The sequence below is a fragment of the Crassostrea angulata genome, chromosome 1 (genome assembly GCF_025612915.1).
Source record: "Crassostrea angulata isolate pt1a10 chromosome 1, ASM2561291v2, whole genome shotgun sequence".
Taxonomy (NCBI): domain Eukaryota; kingdom Metazoa; phylum Mollusca; class Bivalvia; order Ostreida; family Ostreidae; genus Magallana; species Magallana angulata.
In genome coordinates this window covers 53,579,906-53,601,890 of record NC_069111.1, presented here as the reverse complement: position 1 = coordinate 53,601,890, position 21,985 = coordinate 53,579,906, and the positions used below count along the sequence as shown (strand labels likewise).

The following is a 21,985-nucleotide window of genomic DNA, read 5'->3' as shown; positions in this document are numbered from 1 at the left end:
TGACATTGTATAGAATGATAATACAATCACATAAAATAAAGGCATCACTAAATATAATGATTTTACCACTATACATAATGACTTCTCCCCCTTATGTAAGGGTTATACCACTTCATAAAATATGAAAAAGGCCTTCAGGCAGCTATGGCATTGAACAACGTGGTTTAACTACGGTCTATAATTATAGTACAATGTAACATTATATAAATAGTGCCTGTTTGGGAGGGTAACAGTTGAAATTGACACCCCGAGGAAACTATTGTCAACCGACGGGAAGCGGAGGTTGACAATAGTTTTCGAGGGGTGTCAATGTCAACTGTTATCCTCCCAAACAGGCACTATTTATTTTATTATACTGAATGTTTTAATTTAAGAGAATGTTTTACTGCTTTTATATAGAAATGACGTGAATTCTACAGCGAACCGTACGCGCATAACTGAGGCGCATGTAACAATTCGTTGTGTTACCCGTTGCTAAGTGTGTTGCTAACGCTGAGGGTAATAGAACGGATTATCAACTGCGTCTAAACCAATCAGATCTCAGTATTTTACATGAAAGTATAAGGAAATGATATAATCAATATTTTTTTTTACCAATGTGTAGAATCATAAAATCACTATATAATGAAATTACCGCTTTCATAATGATATTATCATAGTATGCAATGATGTTAGTAATGTATGTAATGATATTACCACTGTATATAATGTTTCTTTTGTTTCATATCAAGATTAGATCACCTTATATCATACGAAAGTGACCTTATATATATGATGGATATATGATGGATATATTTTAAATCAAAGAGTGATTCATTCTAAAGTCTGTATGAATTCAGAAAGTAATTTATTCTAAATGTCTGTATATGTTTAGATCCACAGGACCCAATAATGTTTTAGCGACCACAAAGTAAAACCAAAAAAGAACCAATTTTACTCGAAACAATACATTCAACATTTCTTTTATTAAAAAAAATAGACATTTTCTTTAATTGAACACCATACATGTATGTATGTACCTCTGATGGTAAGATATCGATTTGATTTTACATTTAGAAACATTGCTCATTTCAATGTTTGTGTACATCTTGGCTATCGGCGCATGTTTCATAACAAGTTCTATTGTCATTGTTATCCAAAGGTTTCAAATATCTTGCGAGGGGGTAATTTTACACCAAGGGTTGCATTCCTTATTTGTTGACACTCGTAGGGAGCTCCTGCCAATCGTTTTTGGGCTCAACGTCGGCAGCGCAATGGCCTGTGGGCGCTCTGGTGGGTTGCTATTTTTGACGATTCTTGATCCTACAAAGACTCCGTCTACTTCAAGTTGCATCAGCAATGATACATCTGCACGGGTAGCTAAAATAAGCAGTTGTAACATATAAGTCACTGATGGTTAAAAGAATCAAGGGTCTTATATTTATTGAAAATCGACAATATTGAATTAAAACATCAGAAAAACGCATGCAGACATTGTCCTCCAGGGGCAAAATTGACGACCGAGAGTTTTCCAGGTTCGGCTGTTCCTTGAGGAGCTCTACCGGACCTTGCGGTTCTTTTGCGTAGTTATAAATTTTGGTAGAATCCATGGCCTGTGCAATTTGTTAACCAATTGTCCTTGCGTGCCTTAAAGCTTGTGAAACATCGCCTGCCTGTTTGATTACATTACAAAAGTTGTGCATTAACATCATAGGCTTAAAATGATTTTAACCAACACTGAATATGTCTATAAGTGTAACACAGAACCTTCAGTACCTATTCTGGCCTCTCCTTTTGTTCTTACCATGGCACCATCCTGCAAGATTACTTGTAAATCCTCGCCCAAATTTCATGCACCATAGACGAACAGGACTTTGAAATCCTGTTTGTTAACGTCATGTTTACGGAATGAAAACCTTTTTTTGACTCACACCATAACATTCATACTATAAACAATGCTTATAAGCCAAAAAATTATATTTTTACTGAAATTGAAAATCGTTCGTCTTTATTGCTCCACATGGGGGGGGGGGGGGGGGGTTGTTGTTATACAGCGCCTTTTACGCCCCTGTCCTTTCTTTTTTTGCATCCACAATCGGCAACATTATTAAATGTAGTGACTTTCAGGTAAATTGAGTTGATTTACACACTGTAGTGAATTTCCAGTGTGTAATCACAGTGAGTCATGTGGCCTAATGTAGTGATTATACGTTGTTTTCATCTGCTTGGATTAATAGTTAGAATAAAACAAGACTTTTGGTCTCCTTCAACATACTCTTTCTAATAGCAAAATAGCAAAGAACTTTATTAAAAAATAACGATTTTGATTCACTCATTCTTTCATTTTCTTTTTCAACAAATAATCCTAGATAGGTGTTCGTTGAATGAATGCACTTTTGAAATTTCTTAAACAGCAAGTTATTTAAAAACGTGCGCATTTTTATAAGCAAATGCAAGAAAAGATAGAATATTCAACAAGAGGCCCATTTGGCCACATCGCTCACCTGAGCAACAATGGGCGTTCAAAAGATATTGTGCCATATGGCCCTCGGTAGAATAACAAAAAAATAAATATTGGAAATAATTCGACTTTTACACTTATTTTTGCATACACGTGATCTTTGACATTGTACCTTCATGAAATACTGTTTTATTATAAAATAAGAAAATCCTACGAAAGATATAGAACTAAATATTTGGTAGGGGTACACTGTTCTATAACTTCTAATTCCCTGTATTTTCGTTCTGCCCCCCCTCCCCCACTTAATAAAGCGATCAAAATAGATGAGAGCATATCGGTACATTTTCTTCCTCAACTACTTACTAGTTACTGTATTTTTTAACAATATAATAGTTATTGTATTTTATCAAAAAAAATCCTACATGTATATATGTGAAGAAGAAAATTGCACCTCAATTCGCTCAATTTCTCAAATTAAAAATATCCAACAATTCAATTTGTCTTCTCCATTATAGTTAAATGACTGTTGTTTACCTCGCGTAAACTCGTGACTTTTATAACTTTACTCACACTTGATTGATGAATACACTGGAATGAAAAATGTTGTCACGTGACATGTTAAAGAGCTATAAAAATCAATGTTACCGTATTGACAGGCACATCACTCTAATTTACTATGGCCCACCCATTATTTTCATTTTTAATAAAAAAAAAAATGGCTACAAACCAGGATAATTTTCCGCTGTAATATTTTCTTAGGAAAAGTGATAATTCTTTTATCCCCGCAACAGAAATGTGTCAGAACTATGGAAACTGTTTGAACGATGTCGTTTTTATTTACTCACATTTCACATTGTTCATTGTATAAAGAGGGGGCCCCAGAGAGTAGTTTTATACAGCATATCATTCTTTAAAATTTTTTTGTACAAATATCTAACATACTCTAATTCATATAGAATTTCTAATGATCAACCAAAATTCCAGCGTCAATCGTAGAATTATAAGCAAGATGAGCTCAAAATTTTGCTAGGTTTGAGTCATATTTTGTTCACATGAGTTTATTACATTCAGTTTAAGATTTTTAACTTGGTATTAAACATTTTCTTATTCGGCATTTAAAATGGATAAAAATGAATGGCCTCAGATCTGTGTACAAACATAGAATTGTGAGCAAATCTCTGTATCTTGCTTATAATTCGAAGCTTAACACTCAAATATGGTAAGTAAATAGAAATTGTAAACAATTAAACACAAGAAACATGCACTAAAGCAAATAAAGAACACAATTTATTTTTCAAAATGAATCATATATATGTATATACCTACACATTTCCGTCAGCGATATTTAAACTGAATAAACTCGAGAAAATGCCGAGCATCTCAACAAAACATATTGCATTATAATACCATTACGCAAAAGATGATACCGAATAACCGATAGCCTGATTGAATTGCATTTTAGTTCTTTCTTAATACATCAGATGTTGCTTAATTTGCGCAGGTAAACAGTAAACTCTTGATTTACCGAAGTCTCTGTTTGATTTGATACGTAAAAGCAGGAAATACAAGCGACAGTTCCCAGGTTAATGCTAAGCATAAATGAAAACGAAAATCACAACAAGCTAACACCACCGTCATAAGTGAAAACTGTCAACGCATTGAAATATCTAGCCTCAATTTACTTCACAAAATCGGCACCAATGTATTTTGCATGTTTCAAAGATTCCATTCGTACACGAACTGTTGCACAAGAAACAAATTCATAATTGTCAGATCGACCCGTTTATCATATAGTGTTATGGCTGCTTTAAACAAAGAATTATGGAATACGAGTCTTGGTCAAATGGGTAAGCAAACCCGGGCCGGGGCAAAATAAAAGCCGGGGCAGATCGGCAATCGTCAATTGCAATTACGCATTATTTTGCAGCAATATTTACAGCGAATACAAATATACTGGTCAGTAAATATCTTGAAATTTTAATGAGATTGGCAGATTAATAACTGTCAATCTTTTGTTTTGCCCTGGCCCGGTCATGCCTACCCATTTTACCAAGCCTCATGGATGCTATAAATTGCTCGAAACACGCCTTTTCTTTAGTTATTATTTTCGTAATAACTCAGATCTAAAACAGAATAAGCCCATAATGTTTGCAATTTAATTTTTCCTTCCCAACAGGATTATTCATGCTAAATCACGTTGAATTTGACTCAGTAGTTCTTGAGAAGATTTTTTAAAATGCACCCCCCTTATTTTTACAGTTTTGAGGTTTTCTCCGCTTTCAATGAAAATTTTTCTTTCATTTCTGCAATTTATATTCATCTTTCCATAAGAATGCTTTGAGCCAAATTTGGTTGAATTTGGTTAAGTGGTTTTAGAGAAGAAGTTCAAAATGTGAAAAGTTTACAGACGGACAGACAGACAGACGGACGACGGACAAAATGTGATCAGAATAGCTCACTTGAGATTCAGCTCAGGTGAGCTAACAAGCGAATAGCAAGAATGAAATAATTCTCCTTCCCCTTAGCACTATAATGTTGTTTTCTAGTACTTATAAACTTTATTTTAATGAAACTTTATTCTCCATTTTTTATATAAAAAAAAATAAATGCAGAGAAATTGCCAAGTTAAAAAAACGACGGATGATCTTAACTATCTAATACCAGAAAGCTCGTCAGAAAAAGGCAGCTGAATTTAATAACAGACTATGGAACATAATGTTAAATTTCTGCAGGGCTTTTCCTTATCTCTTCTCTCTTAACTATCATAACCAAAGATCTACCATTCAGGTTTGTATCTTAAAGCTTGACATTTTGCCGTGGTTTCAACAATATTAATTAAATTCTAACTTTTCCGGATTTTGTTGTTGAATTAATTAACAAAATTAAATGTACATCGAAGGGCAATAACTCAATAACATATTGTACATATATTGATAGAGTCATTGACTGTGAATTAAGTATCATTGAAGTTGCCATTTTCGCCCATAAATATGGATGAAACCACATTTCATACAAATGTGTTTCGATTAATGATTATTCTGAATATCGGTATGTAACAAACCAGGCTGATTCAAACCCGTGGCCCCTAAAAATGTTGTCAGGTGCTCTCCAACTGAGCTACGTGTATATGGCGCCGGTCATTGATCTAGTGTGATCGTCACAATATAATTACAGTTGAAAATGTACATCTAGATTGTTTTTGAGTTCTTTTCTCTTTTCTTCATCAGGTAGCAGCTAAAGGGTATTGCTATTGCTAACCGTGCCTCGAAGATTTAGAGTGATATAAGATGACAAGGGTCAGGCCCACAATGTTATTCAGAAAGAAGTTGGCAATCTTGATTTTGGGAATCAAATCAAGCAACTTGCAGAAGAAACAGACAAACTCTGCAAATCACTGTTGCAAGAAAACATTAATTCTAATGCCACTGATTTTACAGCATACACTTATAAGTATTATCTGAAAATCCAGCAGAAAAGTGCATTAATGTTATACAACAATATAGTTTACATTGACTGAAAAATAAAAAGGCACTGCTTGTGTCATGTACCATCCCTATAAAGCTGCAATCAGATTGTGATGTTATGCATTGTGATGCACACTATCCTTTCTGAAAGTCGAAAGAGAAAAAATAAGTAAATGTTTCTAGAACCTTACTGCAATTTTCCATCACGAATACCATGCTTCGGGACTCAGTTCAATGAACTCGCTCTACATGTATTTGCTTTGAAGCAACTCTTCCGTCGTGAAAAACTTTATGAGCCCTTTACTGAAAATTGACTTTTTACTAATGTGTTTACAAACACAACCTGACAAGCAAACAAGTCCTACAGCATTATACTTTCACCTTTTCAAGTAGGGATCCAAAAGGGTGATTAGGCTTCGTAATAATCTGACGGTTTGTGATTGATCAACCATATGCAATTGAAATATCATGTTTAATCAAGTATAACTCAAATGCTTAACATTTCTTTTGTCAATTCCGCTGGCATCTTTTCAGTAATTATTTCTCTTGATCATCAGATGTCTTACTCTTTTAGCTGGAAGTAGAGAAAGATAATTCATGTTTTTACAATTCTTGACACAGTTTAACCTCCGAAAACTGAAAATGTATAACTTATTTGTATTGTCTCAGTTTCATATAGTCAGAAAAAGTGCATAGGTTCTAGTATTGTACATATGTAATCAAGCTTATAATTGCTTGGCCCTAAACAATAAAAACATTTAAAAAGTATTATAGTTATACTCAAATCATGTTTTATATTTTACTTCTTTTGCATAACGTTGGAACTGGTTAATAGATAATCTTTAAAAATTGACAATATTACACAGAACATGTTGATCAAGTATACTCGGGCAAACATTTCCTTCCTCCATGCAAACTTCAAATGCATCACAACTTGTCTCGATCCTCTATTCCCATTTGATATCTTCATTGGATAGGTGGAAAGTCTGTATATCTCTACTTTTCCTTCTCTAGGCTCTTGCGGATTTTTGTACAGATTGTGCGCCAAAAACAAACATCACGTGAACAGCATCTGTTTTCGATTGAGAGCGATCACCATAACAAGAAAGCTATTTAGATTTTTCATGGTTTAAGAATTTCTGTTGTATCATGAGATTAATTGTTTTCACAACTAATAATTTTTAATCAAAGATTTAAAACTCTGCATTAATTAGTAAATTTCGTTTCTTTTGTAGCATTTATCCTATGAAATTTTAGTTTTGCATATGCATGTTCAAGCGCACGCTATTCCAAACAAGTCGTTTTATAATTCTTGATATATTTATGTTTATTTTGTATTTCAAATTTCTAATAACACATTTCAAAAATATTCAAAATGACTGAGGTTCCACCACTCAAATGTTCGCCGACTAAACATGTAACGTTTTCGCGCTCTCACTTTATAAATAACCTGAATATTACAGGCGGTACCTTTGAGGCACGTTACAATATTGGGTTCGAAGGTACTAGGTCGGTGCTGACTCCCGTCGGTGCTAATTCTAGTCGGTGCTCGGTTCTGCACCGAACCCGGTTGCGTGGTGCTAAAATAAAACTTCTGCACTAGGTGCTCCATCTAGTCCGGTGCTACGGGTGCTAAATTCTGCAATTTTATCTATATAAAGTTCTTGTACTAAAATAGTTTTACCGCCAACCGACTAATCTAATTATTCAACGTTCATATAATATAATCAATACAAATAGGAGATTCGGGTAGTGCCATGCATAACTTCACCCATATAAAGACTCGGTGCACACCGGGTAAACTTGGAAGGTGCAACCTGACTAAATTGCACTAATTTAGCCAATTTTTACACAAAGCAATTTCTGCGCCTTACTAAAAACAAGGCAATTCTAAAACTTTATCTAAACTTTTAAAAACACATAATTAGAGAAAACCGGGAGAAATAAATTTCCCCGGGGTCAGAGTCCAGGGATGCACCGACTAAATTCTACATATTTCCTAAACTTATAAACTAATAAGTTATTTCAATATTCTTTAGTTTTACATTCTTACTATGAATTTTCTACATTTCTCCTACATTAATCCGCACAAATACATAAATTTATAATTCTACATATTCATACCTTTTCTCGGTGCTCGGGTACTTTCTTCTAATTAATTCTTCTCTCGGTGCTCGGGTACTTTCTTCTAATTAATTCTGGCATCTGACAACGCGCACTCCGTGCGTTCCTTTTTATACCATGACGCACCTCATATTTCACGTCTTAACTTTGTATGAAAATTAATATTCATAAAGAATCTAAAGTTATTCTCTATGAACAACAGCTAAAATTAAAGATCAATCAACTAACTAAACTTTATTAAAACATCTTTAATCAATTCATAAACCAATATCGCCGTATTGATTTAGTATTTAAAATATGAACTTCGTATACTGGAGTCAATCCGGAAATATTTACGCTATCCGTATCTACTCGACGTTTACACATTACATGGCATTTCCAGTTTGTCTTAAAAAACCAAACGGTAATTAGTTTTTACTATTAAACAAACTTCGTTTAACTATCTATTTTATCTGAAAAGCAAAGACTAAATCTTGTGACAGCAATAATGGCTAAGTTCCTGATTTCATTTTACAATATTCACGCAATAGAAGACGTATGTATATTCTGACTATAATAAAAACAGCAAATGCTCAGAGTCATATTCACCCATTTAGACTTAAGAATTTAAGACGGCTTCAAGGACGCAACACTGCCCCCACCTAAAAAAAAGAGTTTGGTCCCCAAACTGGAGAGATCTAAGGTAAGTAATCAAATACTTCATTCATTTATAATGCTATAAGTACTCTTAAATTTAAAATATCTACATTGGCTAAAATCAATAAACAACTTTTTTGGATCAGAGAATTTATTCAACCATTTCAGAGATACTTCTTGAATTCGTCTATGTCGATCAGGACTTGAAGGCCCGGCACTACAGTTATTTCCTTCACTACCGAAGATTTAATGGGGTTCTCTGGAGCGACTGGAGCTATACTGCGAGATGAACTACATGTACCGGAAGACGAAGAGGAGGAAGAAGAGGAGACACTAAGGCTCCTCTTCCTAGCAGGAAGGGCAACAGGGAAGGGCGACCGTCTCTCCTGAGGAGGATTCACGGGGGAAGGTGATCTTCTACTGCGCCTGGTCCTCTTAGGTTCCGGAGACGCTCTAGGGGAGGGAGGGACTGCTCCTCTATCGGAACGGGCAACTGGAGACGGGGTGCGGGAGATCCTTCCAGAGGGGTGGAGGCTTAGCTCCCTAAAGCCCCTTGGAGATACCAACCGAATAAAATCCTCTATTCTGCTGTTATATTTCTCCAACTCCTCCTTCGCTCTGCTACCCCGCAGCCCATCTGAGCGCCTCACTACTTCCATCCTACGAGAAGTTGAATGTTTCCCATGACATGAGGTATGGTTGTCCCGACGTGGGAAGATCATCTGACAGCCAGTACAAGTATATGCGAATCCGGAATGTTGTTCCATGATATGTCTTTTCACCAGGAACTTCCGGTCAAACGTGAGGGAGGAAAAACACAGTCTGCATTCATATATTTCTTCCGTCCTAGCCATAGCTAAAGTAAGAATAATATTTCTATTATAAATATAGAATCAATAGCTCCTGATATACTAAAAAAAACAATATCTATGTTTATGCAAATTTGCATTGGCACTATACCCCGAATCATAAACAAGCGAAAATATCATTTTTTATATTCTAGGTACATATCGTAATATTCTAAGTTCCTACATAACCCATGTAATCATAATATGACAATACATAATATGCATATAATAATATAAGAAGTGAACTTGTTAAAACGTGCATACATTCTATTCCTATATGCACTAATTTTTCAAAAACACTTCAACAATATAGCTAATTATACATTACAGATATAATTATACCTGTATTACTAAATAACAAGACACTATTTTGAAAACACAAGTTTTATAGTACCGGTACACTATACTAATACATGTACAACACATCTTCTTTTATTCTGTCGACCCAGTTACGTAGTACTTTTCTTATTTTTATCAGGGGGTTTCTTTTTGTGCACTCACTGTTTATCTAACCATTTGGGAGGATTTTCTCCTTTGTAAGCTGCCAGTTTTTTCACATGCACTACTCTAGACTTTTTCCTGGTTTTTCTTGTATTCTATATAATATCTCGTTCATTGTTTCAGTGACCAAAAAGGGACCTTGCCACTTTGGATTTAACTTTTTAGAATGACCTGGACTAGACTGCGGATTGTAGTACCATACAGCATCTCCAACTTTATAGGTATTTGATGTTATTTTTCTGTCATGAAAATTTTTCATTATGTTTGCAGAAATAACTAACTTCTCACTAGCAAGAGAATAAACTTTCTCCATTCTTTCCTGCAACAAATAAGCATACTCAGTCATGTTTATTTCTATGTTTTCAGGCTCCTGAGGTCGTCCCATCACCAATTCTATAGGTAACTTGATCTCTCTTGCTAGCATTAACATACTAGGTGATACCCCTGTGGCTTCATGTACAGAACTTCTATACGCCATCATCAAAAGAGGAATATGTTGATCCCAGTCTTTCTGGTTTTTGGATACAAAGGACATTATCATATTTTTAAGAGTACGGTTCATCCGCTCTATCATCCCATCCGACTGTGGGTAATAAGGAGAGGTTCTAGTCTTGACTATGCCTAACAAGGAACATACTTTGTTAAAAAGAGATGATTCAAACATTGTTCCCTGATCTGTATGAATTTCATTGGGAACCCCCAAAGGACATATAAATCTTTCAACCAAAACTTTTGCTACAGTCTTAGCTTCCATATCTTTAATGGGGTAAGCATCCGTCCATTTCGTAAAGTAATCACCAATTACTAGGATATGTTTATTTCCGGAAGTACTTCTTGGTAAATCAGACATAATATCTAGAGCTATGCGTTCAAGGGGATACCCTACAGTGTAGATTTTCATGGGAGCTTTGGTTACTTTTCCTGGTCCCTTACATTTTGCACAAGTATCGCATAGTCTAACTAAGTGTTCAATGTCTGCTTTCATTTTATACCAGAAAAATCTCTGTTTCACTTTTTCATAGGTTTTCTTAGTACCTAAATGTCCTGCGGTCACTGAACAATGTAATTGTTCAAAAACTAACGGTAATAATGCTTTAGGGAGGACTTTATGCCACTCAACCTTGTTTGGATTTACATCTTCCCATTTTCTGTATAATACATTATCTCTTAGATGTAAGGTGTCCCATAAGTGATAGTAACACTTCACACTTAGACTATGTGAAGATACTTCTGACCATTCAGGTTTTTCACCTGCCATTTTCCATTTATATATGAATTTTATATCTGGATCAGACATTTGTAAATCAACTATTTGTGCTTTGTCAAACTCTTCAATACTATCGGAACTTGTAGTCACTTTGCTAACCGCAAAAGAGTCAGGACACTCATCTTCTTCTGAATCTTTGAACTCATCAGTTATTTCATTTTTATTCAAACAAATATGTTCTGTCTTAATCGGGGAATCAATATCAGTCACTAAAATGGACTCCTCAGAGTTCACATTTAATTCTAGGTTTTCTCTAATTTCCGGTAATGTACAATCTACACTAGTACATGTCCTAAGTAATATATTAACGCTAGGAGAGCAGTGGTTGGTAGGTGTTTCAGTACAAGTATCACCATTATACTTCTCAGAGTTGCCCTCTGACCTACATGTAGATTCTAAGGTAAAGTCATATCTATTCTCATTTCTAGAGCAAAGAGTACATCCTGTATTTAAACAGGGACGTCTTGACAGGGCGTCAGCATTTCGGTGCTGTCTACCAGCACGGTTTTCAATAGTCAAGTCATAAGTAGAAAGTATTTCTAGCCATCTTGCTATTTGTCCTTCTGGATTTTTAAATCTCATGAGCCAAGTAAGGGCTCCATGATCGGTACGAATTTTAAATTTTCGCCCGTACAAATAAGGGTGAAAATGTTTTACAGCTAATATAATTGCCAGAAGTTCTCTCCTTGTAACGCAATAGTTACGTTCAGATTTACTAAATGACTTTGAAAAGTAACTAATCACTCTCTCCTCTCCCATCTGTATTTGTGAAAGAACTGCGCCAGCTCCATAGTTGGACGCATCAGTATCTAATAAAAAATTCACCTTCATTTGAGGGACAAGCTAAAACAGGGGAGGTTATAAAGAAACTTTTTAGTCTTTCAAAGGCCTCTTGATGGTCATCATTCCACCTAAACTTTGAGCCTTTCTCAGTTAGCTTATGCAAACATTTTGCAATATTACTGAATCCCTTCACAAATCTACGATAGTAGGAACAAAGTCCTAGAAAGCTTCTAAGTTCTTTGACGTTTTTAGGGACATGCCACTCTTTTATAGCAGAAATTTTATCAGGATCAGTGCTAATTCCCTTGGAGCTAATGATATGACCCAGAAAAGAGACTTGTTTTTGAAAAAGTACACATTTTTTAGGGGAAAGTTTCAGTTTAGAAACTCTAAGTCTCTGAAAAACTTGTCTCAGATTGTCTAACTGTTCCCTAAATGATTTTGAAAACACTATAACATCATCCAGATAAACCATGCAAATATTCCAAGACAACCCTGACAAAATTCTTTCCATCATGCGCTCAAACGTCGCTGGAGCATTTGTAAGACCAAATGGCATCACTTTGAATTGCCACAAGCCCCCACCCAGAATAGTTAAAGCTGTTTTACACTGGTCTTTCTCAGCTATTGGCACTTGCCAGTATCCCGATTTTAAGTCAAGAGTGCTAAACCATTGCAACCCATTTAAAGCATCTAAGGTTTCATCTATTCTAGGTAATGCATGACTATCTTTAATTGTGACTTCATTCAACCTTCTATAGTCTAGACAAAATCGGGGTTCTTTACCAGGTCTGGTAACTAGTACAATGTTTGAATTCCAGGGACTATTAGCAGGTTCAATAATATCTTGTTTTAGCACTTTCTTAATTTCTGCCTCTGCTACTTCTCTTTTAGCAAAAGGCAACCTTCTAGGAGGTTGTTTCACAGGGACTGCTGAACCCGTGTTTATCTCATGAGTGGCCAAGTCGGTACATCCAATATCATTTGGGCCTTTTGAAAATATATCTAAGTATTCAAGCAACATAGTTTTGATCTCTTCCATTTGAGACTCATTCAACTGTTTTTGACACTTCTCTAAAACTGGAGCCATGTAATTCACTTGTTTTATCTAAAGATTCATCTTTGATTCTAGACCCGTTTGGTTCTACATGGTTCTACAGCCACTACTGTATTCTTATATATAGTGCAAGGTTCTGAACTAAAGTTGGCTACTCTTAGAGGGACCTGAGTACAATCACTAGATATCAAAGACTTGGCAACAAGTACGCCTATTTTGTCTATATGTGTTTCTACCACCAGACAGTTATGCTGCTATGGTACACTGTTGTTAAGTCGATATGCGTACCATTTGGTGCGCATATCATAAGATGGCGACGACCTCTGCAGGTTCGTAAGTTTACACAACTCTTTTTATTTATTCAGATCGTATTTCAGCGGGTAAAACATCAGTGTTTGAAGGGCTAGCGAGTCTTTACATGTAGCAACCTATAAAATAATCCAAAACTGCATATTAATTGATATTTTCTTCGTTAATGAAAATCCCGATGATATGCGTACCTACAAAAACAGATATACGTACCATAAAACAAATAAGAATTTCTGGATATGCGTACCATCGGTAAGATATACGTACCACTAATATACAAATCGATTTGTTTTTTTTTTTCAAGGGAATTGTATATTTATAACTTATTTTACTGTATTTCTAAAAAAAAAAAATTAAACAACTTGTTAAATGAAAAATATAAATGAAAAAAAAATATCTAAGAAAGAAATACAGGTGATTTAGATTGTCTGATATATAATCATCAGATTACCAAAATCTCACTTTAAGTCCAAATTCAACATTCCAGTCCGAATGATACAGATATTTAGAGTCCTTCAATTTTTTTTATCAAAAAAAATATTCAAAGTATGAAAAATGATTTTGTTTATAAATACATTCAAACTTCGTTATCTCGAACTAGATGGGACTGTTTATAACTTCGAGATATCCGATTATTCGAGATTTTGAGGGTACGATACTTGAAAAAATGAGTGGTTGTTAATTACAAATCACTTCGACATATCCATTGTATTCGAGATATCGGTGTTCAAGATATCGAAGTTTAACTGTATAAAATTACGAACAAATGAAACAATAGACAAATAAAAGAATATTTTTTCAAAAATTTACCATTTAATGTTGAATTCTGTTTAAATGATAAAGCATGAAACAATTAATACTTGGCGTATTTATCATTTTAAAACAATTGACATTAAAAAGGGTAATTTCTTGACAACTATTTAAATATTATCTACTTACATGGGATTCATCCATTATTGTTTCTGAATTCTCTGATAAAAAGTATTGCCAGAATCGAGATTCAGTATTAAGCGTATATCAAAACCGATTGAACCGACCGACCGAAAACAAGAGATCAATTAGTATGATATATTGAAAATTTGAATGTTTATTTCCCGCTACTATTTAATAACGATATATGTCCAAGTTCTTAACATACTGACGCTCTGGGGATAACGATAATAAAACAATATAATACAAATGCATTCAACGTCTCAAAACCGCACAGTTCAGTTAAAATGAGAAAACACAAAATATAATAGGAAAGTAGCTGGTACCCATATCATCAAAATATGGTACGTATATCCAAAAACATAAACATGCCGTAGGTACGCATATCATCGGGATTTTTATTAACGAAGAAAATATCAATTAATATGCAGTTTTGGATTATTTTATACGTTGCTACATGTGAAGACCTCGCTAGCCCTTCAAACACTGATGTTTTACCCGCTGAAATACGATCTGGATAAATAAAAAGAGTTGTGTTAACTTACGAACCTGCAGAGGTCGTCGCCATCTTATGATATGCGTACCAAATGGTACGCATATCGGCTTAACACCAGTGTACCATAGCAGCATAACTGTCTGGTGGTAATTTGTCAATAATCTTTCCAGCTAGTACTATTTCTGATTCAGGTGGAATTTTGTCATTTTCTACAATTGTTATTCTACAACAATGAACAACATCCTTTGTATTTTGTAAAGACAAAGGAACTAGAAGACTGTTTATTTCTAGACTTGGGGGATCTATTGTAACTATACATTTATTTTCAGACAAGAAATCTAAACCTAGGATGCCTTCATTCTGGATATCGGCAACCCAAAAATTCTGAAGAATTTGCTGTTTGTCTACCACTACTGGAAGAACAATTTGACCAAGACATGGAGAAGATTTACCTGTGGCTGTTATAATGTTAACATTTCTCAAAGTCTGAATCTGATTTTCTAATAAGTTCAGTTTGTTAAATAAATGCTTTGAAAGGATGCTATGATTTGCTCCTGTATCTACCAATAATTTCACAGATTCTTTTTCTATTTTTAAGTCTAGAAACAAGCCTTCACTATGTGGTAAATAGTTTATTAGCACTGTCTGGGGCTGTTGGTCTGATGTCGAGTTATGCCCCTTGAACGCGACCAGACTGCGTTTTCCGGGCGCTGCTCTGGCGTCCCTACACGGTTCCGCTGAAAGTTGTCGCGCTGTTGATGAGAAGCTTGATAATTGCTAGATCTATTTGGCTGATTTGCCTGATATGGTCCATCGTAAAAATTAGATGGATTACCATCCCTAAACTGATTTCTTCCCCCAGGTACCCCGTTTTGACGGTTGATATGATTGTTGCGCTGGTTCATAGAATGCGATAATTTTTTCTACAACAGCAGATAGAGAACTAATATTCTGTTTGAGATCGACCATATTGTCTTTTATAATCGCTAAATCTGAATTTCTTTTCTTTCTATCTCGGTTGATCTAAGAGTACTACCGCGCTGTTGCTCAGCTAAACGATACGACTCTAGTCTTACCGCTAAAGATTCGGCTGCGTTAAGATCTTTCGGTCGTGCTTCTCTAAGTCTTAGTTTCATATCTACATCGGGAATGGCGTCAATAAAATGATCTAACGCTAAAGTGTCTATCATGTTGTGGAGCACCCGGATACGCTTTTCTAGTTAATTTTCTAACACATAATCTTAGACTCATCTGACAATTACATGTGCCCCGCTTTTAAATTTGATGTTTGAAAAACATTTATTAATGAAAATCCCCCCCCCCCCAAATTTCCAAGAGTCGGTATAATCTTGATTATTATTAAGAATCAAAATTTATACATGACATGTACAAATTTTGATTCTTAATAATCTAATTTTTGTTAAGGTATCTCACTCCTCATGTTTTGATTTCATTGCGCAGATGATCATTATATTTAAAATGAATATGATTTTATTTATTTAATCATCACAGATAGATTATTATTTCATAATTACACAACATTCATAAAGAAAATCCATTTGAATTCAAGAAACAAACAAGTTTTTTGGGGAACTATTTTTTCGTGCGGAAGGCTTTTTAGACGAAAATGACAGAAACAAGCAATTTTATGAATTTTCAATATACTTTTCTTTTTATTATACTTTATTCATTATTCACATTTTTAACATTTGATAGGTTTGTAACATATTTTATAGGTTCTGTGTGACATGTACAAGATCAAATCTTGAGAATGTGATAGCCGTTTAGCATAAAATTATGCATATATATAGAACATGTCTGAATTTTTTAAGCCAAATTTTGCGAGAATTTTACCTTTGAAACCCTATATCTAAAATTTGACATCACTGACCCCGATGTTATATTATGTCAAAATGATACTGAATACATATTTAGGCAAACTGGATTAATCTTATAAAATTCTTGATATTCAAAAAGTTTTTATTTCAAATCAAATTGTAACTATTATAGAAATTGTCTATTTTAAGTGCAAAAAGGTCACACAAAAATTTATGCAGCTTTGTACAATTTTTGTTCGTAATCCCTCTATTCAGTGTGCCCTTTGTGCATAATTAAAAACAATATTTGAAGAAATAAGTTTGATTAATCAAAAATACTGACAAAAAATCCTAATCAGGATGAAATTGCATTTTAGGTGCAAAAAGGTCAAATTAAATGGGCCATAGCTCAGAGGGATGGATACTGATCCCCCATTATCTTTGTATTTTTTAAGTTTGTTTTGTCTACAGATTTCAATGATATACTTCTCAAGAAAATCTTGATACAACAGCATTGAGGAGTGAGATACCTTAGGGACACTACTGGCGTGCGTCATTTTTCGTATATTATTTATGTGTTGATAAAATGACGTCACAATGTACTGGCGAGAAATGGTACTCGGCGAGAACTGGTCGCACGCCAGTAGATACTTTACGCCAACAATTTGTCTTGTAGTTTTCTAGAAGAAGTTAAAGATGTAAAATCGTTAACGAATGACGCACGACGACGGAGGAAGAACAATTGTAATAGTTGACGGATACGTTTTCCCCCCAACACTTTCTGGTGAATATAACAACAATCAATAGATGCACGGTATAAGAATTATATATTTTTTTTAATTCTCAACTTAAACAGTTATTACGACTTCCTGATATGATCCACTTATATAACACCAATTATCTGCTTCTAACACAATTGTATGTTCCGGTATCTTAATGTACATGTATGCCAATGTACACACGCCAAAGTATTCTAATAAAATTGATATTTACTTTTCATTCTTAATATCAGAGAACCATAAATATAAATGTGAGATACATGTACTAGTTTTGATTACAGTGTATACTCCCATAATTGTTTTTTTTTTAAATTTAACAACTACTTTTTCAGTGTAAAATGCGTGTTCATTCTAAATGTACTGATAATGAGCACATTCTGTGTTTGATAGCAGTTGCTTACATTCTACAAGGTAACTGTTTGCCCATTCACAAATGGAAATCCTCATTTGATTTTTGTTTTAATATCACTTTTTTATCTTTTTTCTTCAAATATAGTGGATTATTCTGATTTTGGCACAGTCTTTTATTTGGTCGACAGACAATGAACAATTTCAGCTTCTGTAAGATTAATTGTGACCTATGTTGTTAATATAACCAAGCTATAATTAGATTGACTCAACATCAATATATGATCAGCAAAAAAGGGTTTAAATTTTGGGCAAAACTTGCCGAACACATACCAAAAGAACATTATAATTGGACATAATGAAGAAATATGGTATCAAAAACACAAAATACTAGTATTAAATATTTGGAGAATTGGTACCCCATCTGCGTCCACCTTTTACAGTCGAAAAAACAACAGTCGGACAATTTATTTCCAAGACATACGGAATCTAGATACGATGTCACACACCATACGGGCATCTTTGATGAAAAGTGAAATATTTCATGGTCTAATTTACGTTGATGAAGGGCACTGTAAAGATACGCACGCACACACATGCATTCGAAAAGAGAGAGAGAGAGAGAGAGAGAGAGAGAGAGAGAGAGAGAGAGACTTCAGGCCTTTACGACGTTTTCTGGTACACCTGTGCATATGCCATGTACGTCAACTCAACAATGATAAATTACTGTAGTGAATGTATGATATGAACGAGCATCCTCAAGTTATGAAGATTTAACTTTCTCTAAATCATGATCCCCTGTGATTGGGTGGGGTCACAATTTGGGTTCAAGTTTTTACATAGGAATATATAGAAAAATATATTTAAATATCTTCTCAAACTCCAATTGGCTATCAAAGCTGTAACATACGTGAAATGTTTCTTAGGTAGCGTAGATACAAGTTTATTGAAGTCAGGATCCCCGGGGTTTGGGTGGGCTCCATATGGGGGTTATTCAAATGTTTAAATATGAATATAGAGAGAAAATAACTTTACAAATATTCCTCTCAAAAACCAACTAACCATCTTCGCTAGCCAAGGGTTTACGATCCGCTTCTCTCCTCAGAGGAGATTTAGTAATACCCCAACATTAGCAGAGATGCGTTTGCTTGTCGTGTGATATATGAAAAGCCGAGAGTTTAACTTATAAATTACAAAACTTACCAGAACGAGGACCCTCTCCATAGCACGCATACGTTATATAATTGAAAGTAAATTAACTTCCGGGTATATAAAAACTTTGCATATTTATATACGAGTATATGCACTTTAAATGTCCTTTCGTCACAATTTACTTTCCTCTTTTAAAAACTATAGAGGTCATATCTATTTAAACAATTTAAATTAAGGGTGACAGACAGCATAGAAAATTGGATGCTCATTTTTATGGTAAGCGCTATTATAATATATAACAATACACTAAAAACTTTTATTAGTTAATACAAATGAAAAAGTATAAGCATATAAGGTATATATATAATAAAAATGTCGACCGTTTACTTTTAGTATAAATATGATGTTAATGCTGGGGGTAATGCTACATAAATGTAATGGTAATGTATCGTAATGTAATATCACAAAGTTAGCATTACAAGTAATAGTATCATACTGTATAATTACCATAATCTAATATAATGTAAGCATTACAAGACTGCAATACTTTGCTAATTTATGCACATTCATTTTTAAATTTGGGATGAAATGAAGAACTAAAATTGTACTGAAAATTATTCTAAAGAAGAAAGAGCTAATTCTTGAGATATTTGAGTTGTATTGTACAGAAAAAATATTTTAAAAAAAACCCATTTCATAATTTGTCAAACCCTGAGTCCCTTCTAGAAAACCAAAAAACACTTATATCCTACTTAACAAAGATTGACGAACGATATTTTTCGGTCCTAGCCTTCTGTGCTCCTTAAACCATTTATCTAGTATAGCAGGATGCAGCTGATAGATAGAGCCTTTGACACTTTGATGATCATAAATGAAGTTTGATGGCAGTCTTGTAAAAATCACAAAAATTGCACACAATAGTAAAGATGGACTTCTATAAAGTTACTCATTATAGTGATTCACATCTCAAAAATTTGCAGAAACTCTTTATTTTGCTTTATATTCTTAAAGTCAGATTATTATTTGCTTTTCTCAAAGAAAAATTAAGTAAAGGTAATGGTAATTTAATGCACAAATTCATGGAATAATGGTAATGTAAAACATTACTTTACAATATCATTCTTTCAAAGCCTGCCCAGGTCTTACATAGTATTATATTTACATGTACATTTTCCAGTGTCATTGCCTGTGATAACACTACGTATCCAAAACTTTTCACAAATAACTTTAAGTAGGCCCTTAGAATCACTATTAAAAAACCTACAGTTTAGAGATTAAAACCCATCACTGCTGTTTATAAATAACACAATGAGCTTTTTACTTAAATTGGTTGTTTCTAAGTTGGTTTTTTTTTTTGGTGTCAAATATGTAAATAAACACCTTCATACGACATGGAACCAAAGGAGAAATGAGCTATTCAGCGAATTAAGACCATCGTCAATTTTCCAAGAGACAATTCAAAAGTTTTGTTATGTATTATAAAAGGAATTAGGAATCGTTCTTTGAGTATTATGAGGTAATAATTTCGGTCAGAGTGTGATCAAATCCAAAAAGCCCCAAGGGCTTTATAATAGATTTGATCACGCCCCGACCGAAATTATCACCTCATAATATTCAAAGAATGATTCCTCATTACTTACATGTATATCTTTTATTATAATAAGCCATTGTTTGATTATATATTTAAATATAAATAAGCAAACCCCGCTGGCACCCCAATTATACTCATTTGAAGCTATGGGTTTTATAGTACAAAATCGATACGTAGTGTTATCACAGGCAAAGACACTGGAAAATGTACATGTAAATATAAGAATGATATTGTAAAGTAATGTTTTCAATAGCTCAAAAACTAGGGCAATATACATGTATCTTATATTCAATTTCATAAGTAGTTGAATATTGTTGACAGCATTGGAATATAAACCCTGGTTTTCGTAAAAATATGAACCTGCTTTACTTACATGTACACTATAATATTCTTTCTATAGTGATTCATGTGGGTTATGAAGGTAACGACAGAAATACATAACCTGCGTTAATCATGAACAAATTGTCAAGTCACCTTAGATGGCAATTTGAGTCTTATATTAATCATCATAATTATTTTGTACAGTTCGTGATTTTTCTCCGGTTGCTGAAGGTTTCGACCAATTAATATACGGAGCGCTTCACTCGTTAGAAGTGGATAATGTTTATTTTAACCCTGTCAGTTTCTATAATGCTATGAATCACAATCGGTTTTCATTAGATATAGAGGAGAAAATACACGGTAAATGTAAGTAAAAATTATAATCGATGCAGTTTTCATATGATGATACTTACTATTAATAAATGATGACCCAGTTACAATAAAATACTTCCTGGACTAGTAGTCATAATTTGAGCTGTGACAGAATTCAGGCTATCATTAAGGAAGTCTTATTTAAGAGTAACATTACAACATCGATATTTATTCAGTGTCAGGACAGTACTAGAGGGTGATAATATACCCCCAAAAAATTGCATAAGATGTAATGAGGACATATATGGACATATATTAAAAGACAAAATATTATTGAAGCTCCATCTGCGTCCAAAAACTTGATTTCCGATACATACAAAATCTTTCTTTTATGTATATTTGCATGTGCATGTAACCCTACCTTCGTTATAAACAAATGCTTCTCTGTGGTTTATCAAGAAATAAAGCATTATTATACTAGAGTGATGGGGAATGACCTTTGTATGAAAAGAAAGATAAAGGAAACAAAGATAACATATAACCCGTAGTCTTTTCTATTTTACATGTAAAACGAAAACATAAGCTTACCAGAAAGAGAACCTTCTCCATGGCGTCCATGTGTATTATAAAGTTGCGAGGTGTTTTACTTCCGGGTTTCCGAAAGTGATAGTACGTAGTTATTTATAACAGGGTTTTTCGGGAATTATTGAGAAATACTAGTATCTCTCTTTCTAAGTGGTACATTTTAATGAAAATTGGCATAAACATTGAAGAAACCTAGCCAAATAATTATAAGGAAAGTAATATTAC

At 34.0% G+C, this 21,985-nt stretch overlaps 1 protein-coding gene across 1 annotated transcript; it reads right to left on the bottom strand.

Annotated features, from left to right (window-relative positions):
• Nucleotides 1-8,809: 8,809 nt before the first annotated feature.
• LOC128155138 (uncharacterized) lies at nt 8,810-21,806 on the bottom strand. Its single transcript, XM_052816710.1, has 2 exons — nt 21,764-21,806; nt 8,810-9,520 (listed from the first exon to the last, which is right to left on the bottom strand). The coding sequence occupies exon 2, from the start codon at nt 9,516-9,518 to the stop codon at nt 8,829-8,831; it is 690 nt and encodes a 229-aa protein (XP_052672670.1). The 5' UTR covers nt 9,519-9,520; nt 21,764-21,806; the 3' UTR covers nt 8,810-8,828.
• Nucleotides 21,807-21,985: the final 179 nt, after the last annotated feature.